Raw genomic sequence first — 9886 nt, 5'->3', positions numbered from 1 at the left:
CGCACCTGTTCAAGAAGTCGCATTGATGGTAAGAAGTATTTTATTTATTGTTGGTTAGCTTCAGAATAACAATGTTATTAAAAAGAACAAGAGACTTATTACACTCTAAAAATGTTAGCCTTACTTAAAAATGCACGCATTTAGTTGGATTCAGTCTTAAAAAAAAATATATTATATGGTTATCACGGAAATACTTTTTAAAATATTTGGCTTGTATGGCTCTTTCAGCCAAAAAGGTTCCCGACCCCTGTTATAGATGAACTTAGGCTAAAATGTGTATAAAGTAGCCGAGTGTGTATTTATGTAATAAAATAATAAACGGAGACATTAGAGCAAGTCCGGTAGTCACTGCTTCTTTAATGTTATCTTCAATCACTTTTTATTTTATTTTATAAACCTTTATTTATAAATATCAACATTTACAAACAGTTGATAAATAATAATCAAAGTCAGTCCAAAACATTCAAAAATAGTACAAAACAGCGTCAGGTTATCTCCACACACTTCCGTCCACAAGCACACACTCCACTACGGCAACTCTGGAGGGACAAAACTCCTCCTCCGCTAACTTTGGGACACGCTGAACTGTTTCCATAATAATAATAATAATGATGAATATAATGTTTGATTGACATCATGTTGAGTCCAAGATGATTTGTGTCCAGATCATTGAGTCCCTGGATGAAGACCCCGCCGCGCAGAACAAGCAGCTGACTCTCCGCCTCCAGCAGATCGCCGCCGCCCTGGAGAATAAAGTCACCGACCTTTGACCTCCCCGTGGAAGGGTTTAGGAAAGTGGGCGGAGTCACGTGGCCACAGAAGCCCTTATAAGTGTTTCCGGACGAATGCAAGACATTTTTGGATGAGAGGAGAGGCGGGGCTTCGACCTGCGGTACACAGCACGGACCAATCAGAGCTCTTTATTGCCGACGAGGGTTGCTCGTCAATATTTTATTTTTTAGTCATTGCGGCGTGCACAAGACTTTCAAAATAAAACGAACCGGAAGTCAAAGCGCCCTCAATGAAGGACATAGAATGTCTGGACTTAACGTGCACTATTTGCTCCTTTTCACCCCCTCATCCTTTTCTTGGAAATGTGAAGTTTGTCTCTTCCACTCGACGCCAAAAGGCCTTTTTTTTTTTTATTTTTTAGGAGGTCCGCCGAGCTTTTCGCTCGCATTTTATGCCAACTCAGCAACGATATTTGGACATCGTTTAGTGCCTTGGAGTCACGTGACTCGGGTCACGCTCTTGAATGTGTTTGTGAATGTTTGAAAGAATGTAAAGAATGTCAAGAATGAGAAGCGGTACGTTCTAGAAGGATCTGTTGATCGCTACGACTCTGGATGGACCAGACGCGCCACTTCCTGGACTTTTACCAGGAAGTCAGCATTACATCTTGACATTGAAAGTGTCCAATTAAAGAAGTTTATACAAAATATAAGTGATGTTTTATTTATCTTAGTAATGAGATTCCTGTTCTTGAATGGACCAATCAAATACGTCTGTATGACGTCATAGTCTGTATTACTGGAGGGGCTTCAGACATGTTATTCTCCAAACTGACCAGAAGAGGGCGCCCAACACTAGTGTGTAAGTTCCGACTATTAGGTAAATGTTCTTTTTTAATGCAAGGTTGTAGAAGTCCAGTCCATAGTGGATCTAACATAATAGTGAGAGTCCAGTCCATAGTGGATCCAACATAATAGTGGGAGTCCAGTCCATAGTGGATCTAACATAATAGTGGGAGTCCAGTCCATAGTGGATCTAACATAATAGTGAGAGTCCAGTCCATAGTGGATCCAACATAATATCAATCAATCAATCAATGTTTGCTTATATAGCCCTAAATCACTAGTGTCTCAAAGGGCTGCACAAACCACCACGACATCCTCGGTAGGCCCACATAAGGGCAAGGAAAACTCACACCCAGTGGGACGTCGGTGACAATGATGACTATGAGAACCTTAGAGAGGAGGAAAGCAATGGATGTCGAGCGGATCTAACATGATACTGTGAAAGTTCAATCCACAATGGATCCAACACAGTCGCGAGAGTCCAGTCCAAAGAGGATCCAAGACACAGCAGCGAGAGTCCCGTTCACAGCGGAGCCAGCAGGAAACCATCCCAAGCGTAGGCGGACTAGCAGCGCAGAGATGTCCCCAGCCGATACACAGGCGAGCAGTACATGGCCACCGGATCGGACCGGACCCCCTCCACACGGGAGAGTGGGACATAGAAGAAAAAGAAAAGAAACGGCAGATCAACTGGTCTAAAAAGGGAGTCTATTTAAAGGCTAGAGTATACAAATGAGTTTTAAGGTGAGACTTAAATGCTTCTACTGAGGTGGCATCGCGAACTGTTACCGGGAGGGCATTCCAGAGTACTGGAGCCCGAACGGAAAATGCTCTATAGCCCGCAGACTTTTTTTGGGCTTTGGGAATCACTAATAAGCCGGAGTCCTTTGAACGCAGATTTCTTGCCGGGACATATGGTACAATACAATCGGCAAGATAAGATGGAGCTAGACCGTGTAGTATTTTATACGTAAGTAGTAAAACCTTAAAGTCACATCTTAAGTGCACAGGAAGCCAGTGCAGGTGAGCCAGTACAGGCGTAATGTGATCAAACTTTCTTGTTCTTGTCAAAAGTCTAGCAGCCGCATTTTGTACCAACTGTAATCTTTTAATGCTAGACATGGGGAGACCCGAAAATAATACGTTACAGTAGTCGAGGCGAGACGTAACAAACGCATGGATAATGATCTCAGCGTCTTTAGTGGACAGAATGGAGCGAATTTTAGCGATATTACGGAGATGAAAGAAGGCCGTTTTAGTAACGCTTTTAATGTGTGCCTCAAAGGAGAGAGTTGGGTCGAAGATAATACCCAGATTCTTTACCGTGTCGCCTTGTTTAATTGTTTGGTTGTCAAATGTTAGAGTTGTATTATTAAATAGAGTTCGGTGTCTAGCAGGACCGATAATCAGCATTTCCGTTTTTTTGGCGTTGAGTTGCAAAAAGTTAGCGGACATCCATTGTTTAATTTCATTAAGACACGCCTCCAGCTGACTACAATCCGGCGTGTTGGTCAGCTTTAGGGGCATGTAGAGTTGGGTGTCATCAGCATAGCAGTGAAAGCTAATACCGTATTTGCGTATGATGTCACCTAGCGGCAGCATGTAGATGCTGAAGAGTGCAGGGCCAAGGACCGAACCCTGGGGAACTCCACACGTTACCTTAACGTAGTCCGAGGTCACATTGTTATGGGAGACACACTGCATCCTATCAGTAAGATAAGAGTTAAACCAAGACAGGGCTAAGTCTGACATACCAATTCGTGTTTTGATACGTTCTAATAAAATATTATGATCGACGGTATCGAAAGCAGCGCTAAGATCGAGGAGCAGCAACATAGATGACGCATCAGAATCCATCGTTAGCAATAGATCATTAGTCATTTTTGCGAGGGCTGTCTCCGTGGAGTGATTTGCCCTGAAACCGGATTGAAAGGTTTCACATAGCTTGTTAGACGCTAAGTGTTCATTTAACTGCTCCGCAACAATTTTTTCAAGGATTTTTGAAATAAAGGGAAGGTGAGACACCGGTCGGTAGTTTACCATGAGGTCAGGATCGAGGTTAGGTCTTTTAAGAAGAGGATGAATAACCGCTTTTTTGAATGCTAGGGGAACAGTGCCCGAGGAGAGTGATAAGTTTATAATATTTAGCACTGATGGACCTAATAATACAAAGAGCTCCTTGATCAGTTTCCCAGGAAGAGGGTCAAGTAAACATGTTGTCTGTTTTATTCAATTTACACGTTGTAACAATTCCTCTAATGTTATTTCCTCAAAACGAGAGAAACTATTTTGGAGGGCAGTATCCGCCGTATATACAATCGTGTCAGTGTTAATAGAACCCCGTTGTAGCTGGGACGCATTGTCTTTAATCTCCTTTCTAATGACTTCAATTTTCTTACTAAAGAATTGCATAAAGTCATCAGCTGAGTGGGTTGAGCTACTGGAAGGAGTCCCTTGTTGGGTTAGCGATGCTACCGTACTAAACAAAAATTTAGGATCGTTTTTATTACGGTGGATGAGATTTGAGTAATATTTAGCTTTAGCTAAGGTAAGCATGTGTTTATAAGTTATTAAACCATCACTCCATGCTTGATGGTGCACCTCAAGTTTAGTCGTGCGCCATTTGCGTTCCAGCTTTCTACATAATAATTTCTGAGCTCTAGTTTCTTCTGTAAACCACGGGGTGCGCTTTTTTGGAGCCTTTTTTAACTTTAGCGGTGCTATGTTATCAATGGTTTCGCGCAGGGCGTCGTTAAAGTTGTTAGTGAGGTTATCAATAGAGCCCACATACTTTGGGAATGGTGCCATTACCGAGGGCAGTAGGTCAGCAAGAGTTGTCGTTGTAGCTGTATTAATGTTGCGGCTGCTATAGCAGTTATTATTATTATTAGTTTGACGAACATGCGTCTGAACCTCGAATTTTATAAGGTAATGATCAGACAATACTTTAGTATACGGGAGTATCGTAACTTTGGAAACGGTGATGCCCCTGACAAGCACTAGGTCTATCGTATTACCGTTGCGATGCGTGGGTTCATTTATTATTTGTGTGAGACCACAGCTATCAATTACAGTCTGGAGCGCTACGCACGGTGGGTCCGATGGGGTATTCATATGGATATTAAAGTCCCCCATTATGATTATATTATCGGCGTGTGTCACTAGATCAGCAACGAACTCTGAGAATTCATTAATAAAGTCCGAATAGGGCCCTGGGGGGCGGTAGATAACAGCCAGGTGTAGAGGCAGCGGTGTGACAGACCTCATAGTAAGCACCTCAAACGATTTATATTTATTATTTATGTTAGGACTAAGGTTAAAGTTTTCGTTGTATATTAGTGCAACCCCCCCACCCCTTTTGAGCGGACGGGCAATATGCGCATGTGTAAAGTTAGGAGGACATGCCTCATTTAGCGCAAAAAAGTCGTTTGGTTTAAGCCAGGTTTCGCTGAGACCGATGACGTTAAGATTGTTGTCTCTGATAATATCATTAACTAACAACGTTTTAGGAGACAATGATCTTATGTTTAAAAAACCTATATTATAGGTAGTGGGCTGTTTTAGGGAGTTTTTGATCAAATTATCCGTAGTAGCAATATTAATAATGTTGTGTTTATTATGCCCAGTGCATTTAGTATAGTTACGACCATATCTAGGAATTGATACGACAGGAATTTTCCGATTGTTTGATTGTTGCTTTGATAAACTGTACGCATCATGGTTAGCCACCTCAGTAACGGGGATTTTCCGATTGTTTGTTTGTTGCTTTGATAAACTGCACGCATCATAGTTAGCCTCAGTAACGGGGATTTTCCGATTGTTTGTTTGTTGCTTTGATAAACTGCACGCATCATAGTTAGCCGCCTCAGTAAAACACATGTCCAACTCTGAAACACTCAAAGCAGAAAAAACTTGTTCTAATTTAACTGACTCCTTACCCAGACCAGTAGTCTCGCATTTTCCATCTAAATCCGTCTTCGGGATGGAGGAAAGTGGTGTTCTGTGGGGATTAGCCTTCTGCTTTGTTTTTAGCCCCGCTCGGCATCCGCGTTTCCGATCACACCGCTGGCGTCTGCTCCGTAGACGGCCCCCGCTGCTACTAGACTCCCCTGCTTCACAGGCCGCTGGATGTAGCCGCCGATGTATTCCCATGCTAGTTAGCATGTTTAGCACGCCCGCGTCTATCAGTCCAAAACGGCCCGATATGTCCACATCCAGAAGTGTCTGGCGGTCGTACGTGATCACGGAGTGACCACGATGTGAGCCAGCCATGAAGTTTGTGGAATTGTCCGGTATTTCTGCCAAATGTTCCATCTTTAGCAGCAGCTCCGCAATGTTGCAGCCATCTTGGAATCAATAGTGTGAGTCCAGTCCATAGTGGATCTAACATAATAGTGTGAGTCCAGTCCATAGTGGATCTAACATAATAGTGGGAGTCCAGTCCATAGTGGATCTAACATAATAGTGTGAGTCCAGTCCATAGTGGATCTAACATAATAGTGGGAGTCCAGTCCATAGTGGATCTAACATAATAGTGTGAGTCCAGTCCATAGTGGATCTAACATAATAGTGGGAGTCCAGTCCATAGTGGATCTAACATAATAGTGAGAGTCCAGTCCATAGTGGATCTAACATAATAGTGGGAGTCCAGTCCATAGTGGATCTAACATAATAGTGGGAGTCCAGTCCATAGTGGATCTAACATAATAGTGAGAGTCCAGTCCATAGTGGATCTAACATAATAGTGGGAGTCCAGTCCATAGTGGATCTAACATAATAGTGTGAGTCCAGTCCATAGTGGATCTAACATAATAGTGGGAGTCCAGTCCATAGTGGATCTAACATAATAGTGAGAGTCCAGTCCATAGTGGATCTAACATAATAGTGAGAGTCCAGTCTATAGTGGATCTAACATAATAGTGAGAGTCCAGTCCATAGTGGATCCAACATAATAGTGAGAGTCCAGTCCATAGTGGATCTAACATAATAGTGGGAGTCCAGTCCATAGTGGATCTAACATAATAGTGTGAGTCCAGTCCATAGTGGATCTAACATAATAGTGGGAGTCCAGTCCATAGTGGATCTAACATAATAGTGGGAGTCCAGTCCATAGTGGATCTAACATAATAGTGAGAGTCCAGTCCATAGTGGATCCAACATAATAGTGAGAGTCCAGTCCATAGTGGATCTAACATAATAGTGGGAGTCCAGTCCATAGTGGATCTAACATAATAGTGTGAGTCCAGTCCATAGTGGATCTAACATAATAGTGGGAGTCCAGTCCATAGTGGATCTAACATAATAGTGGGAGTCCAGTCCATAGTGGATCCAACATAATAGTGGGAGTCCAGTCCATAGTGGATCTAAGATAATAGTGGGAGTCCAGTCCATAGTGGATCTAACATAATAGTGAGAGTCCAGTCCATAGTGGATCCAACATAATAGTGAGAGTCCAGTCCATAGTGGATCTATCATGATAGTGAGAGTCCAGTCCATAGTGGATCTAACATAATAGTGAGAGTCCAGTCCATAGTGGATCTAACATGAGAGTGAGAGTCCAGTCCATAGTGGATCCAACATAATAGTGAGAGTCCAGTCCATAGTGGATCTATCATAATAGTGGGAGTCCAGTCCATAGTGGATCTAACATAATAGTGTGAGTCCAGTCCATATTGGATCTAACATAATAGTGGGAGTCCAGTCCATAGTGGATCTAACATAATAGTGGGAGTCCAGTCCATAGTGGATCCAACATAATAGTGGGAGTCCAGTCCATAGTGGATCTAAGATAATAGTGGGAGTCCAGTCCATAGTGGATCTAACATAATAGTGTGAGTCCAGTCCATAGTGGATCTAACATAATAGTGGGAGTCCAGTCCATAGTGGATCTAACATAATAGTGTGAGTCCAGTCCATAGTGGATCTAACATAATAGTGGGAGTCCAGTCCATAGTGGATCTAACATAATAGTGAGAGTCCAGTCCATAGTGGATCTAACATAATAGTGGGAGTCCAGTCCATAGTGGATCTAACATAATAGTGGGAGTCCAGTCCATAGTGGATCTAACATAATAGTGAGAGTCCAGTCCATAGTGGATCTAACATAATAGTGGGAGTCCAGTCCATAGTGGATCTAACATAATAGTGTGAGTCCAGTCCATAGTGGATCTAACATAATAGTGGGAGTCCAGTCCATAGTGGATCTAACATAATAGTGAGAGTCCAGTCCATAGTGGATCTAACATAATAGTGAGAGTCCAGTCTATAGTGGATCTAACATAATAGTGAGAGTCCAGTCCATAGTGGATCCAACATAATAGTGAGAGTCCAGTCCATAGTGGATCTAACATAATAGTGGGAGTCCAGTCCATAGTGGATCTAACATAATAGTGTGAGTCCAGTCCATAGTGGATCTAACATAATAGTGGGAGTCCAGTCCATAGTGGATCTAACATAATAGTGGGAGTCCAGTCCATAGTGGATCTAACATAATAGTGAGAGTCCAGTCCATAGTGGATCCAACATAATAGTGAGAGTCCAGTCCATAGTGGATCTAACATAATAGTGGGAGTCCAGTCCATAGTGGATCTAACATAATAGTGTGAGTCCAGTCCATAGTGGATCTAACATAATAGTGGGAGTCCAGTCCATAGTGGATCTAACATAATAGTGGGAGTCCAGTCCATAGTGGATCCAACATAATAGTGGGAGTCCAGTCCATAGTGGATCTAAGATAATAGTGGGAGTCCAGTCCATAGTGGATCTAACATAATAGTGAGAGTCCAGTCCATAGTGGATCCAACATAATAGTGAGAGTCCAGTCCATAGTGGATCTATCATGATAGTGAGAGTCCAGTCCATAGTGGATCTAACATAATAGTGAGAGTCCAGTCCATAGTGGATCTAACATGAGAGTGAGAGTCCAGTCCATAGTGGATCCAACATAATAGTGAGAGTCCAGTCCATAGTGGATCTATCATAATAGTGAGAGTCCAGTCCATAGTGGATCTAACAAAATAGTGTGAGTCCAGTCCATAGTGGATCTAACATAATAGTGTGAGTCCAGTCCATAGTGGATCTAACATAATAGTGAGAGTCCAGTCCATAGTGGATCTAACATAATAGTGGGAGTCCAGTCCATAGTGGATCTAACATAATAGTGTGAGTCCAGTCCATAGTGGATCTAACATAATAGTGTGAGTTCAGTCCATAGTGGATCTAACATAATAGTGAGAGTCCAGTCCATAGTGGGTCTAACATAATAGTGAGAGTCCAGTCTATAGTGGATCTAACATAATAGTGAGAGTCCAGTCCATAGTGGATCTAACATAATAGTGTGAGTCCAGTCCATAGTGGATCTAACATAATAGTGGGAGTCCAGCCCATAGTGGATCTAACATAATAGTGAGAGTCCAGTCCATAGTGGATCCAACATAATAGTGTGAGTCCAGTCCATAGTGGATCTAACATAATAGTGAGAGTCCAGTCCATAGTGGATCTATCATGATAGTGAGAGTCCAGTCCATAGTGGATCTAACATAATAGTGTGAGAGTCCAGTCCATAGTGGATCTAACATAATAGTGAGAGTCCAGTCCATAGTGGATCTATCATGATAGTGAGAGTCCAGTCCATAGTGGATCTAACATAATAGTGTGAGAGTCCAGTCCATAGTGGATCTATCATGATAGTGAGAGTCCAGTCCATAGTGGATCTAACATAATAGTGTGAGAGTCCAGTCCATAGTGGATCTAACATAATAGTGAGAGTCCAGTCCATAGTGGATCTAGCATAATAGTGAGAGTCCAGTCCATAGTGGATCCAACATAATAGTGAGAGTCCAGTCCATAGTGGATCTAACATAATAGTGAGAGTCCAATCCATAGTGGATCTAACATAATAGTGAGAGTCCAGTCCATAGTGGATCTAACATAATAGTGAGAGTCTAGTCCATAGTGGATCTAACATAATAGTGTGAGTCCAGTCCATAGTGGATCTAACATAATAGTGAGAGTCCAGTCCATAGTGGATCTAACATAAAAGTGAGAGTCCAGTCCATAGTGGATCCAACATAATAGTGAGAGTCCAGTCCATAGTGGATCCAACATAATAGTGAGAGTCCAGTCCATAGTGGATCCAACATAATAGTGAGAGTCCAATCCATAGTGGATCTAACATAATAGTGAGAGTCCAGTCCATAGTGGATCTAACATAATAGTGTGAGTCCAGTCCATAGTGGATCCAACATAATAGTGAGAGTCCAGTCCATAGTGGATCTAACATAAAAGTGAGAGTCCAGTCCATAGTGGAT

At 42.3% G+C, this 9886-nt stretch overlaps 1 protein-coding gene across 1 annotated transcript in view; it reads left to right on the top strand.

The window, feature by feature from the left end:
* The window catches only part of LOC133561104 (plexin-B2-like), a 134595-nt gene extending 133151 nt beyond the window's left edge, over positions 1–1444 (top strand). Inside the window, exon 41 of the mRNA XM_061914327.1 lies at positions 666–1444. Coding sequence (XP_061770311.1) covers positions 666–770 — 105 coding nt within the window. The 3' untranslated portion in view covers positions 771–1444. The remainder of the gene's footprint in view (positions 1–665) is intronic.
* The last annotated feature ends 8442 nt before the right edge of the window (positions 1445–9886 follow it).

Source organism: Nerophis ophidion, linkage group LG10 (assembly GCF_033978795.1).
Source record: "Nerophis ophidion isolate RoL-2023_Sa linkage group LG10, RoL_Noph_v1.0, whole genome shotgun sequence".
Taxonomy (NCBI): Eukaryota; Metazoa; Chordata; class Actinopteri; order Syngnathiformes; family Syngnathidae; genus Nerophis; species Nerophis ophidion.
Note: the sequence above shows the minus strand (reverse complement) of the source record. Positions and strands in the feature narration are given on the sequence as shown.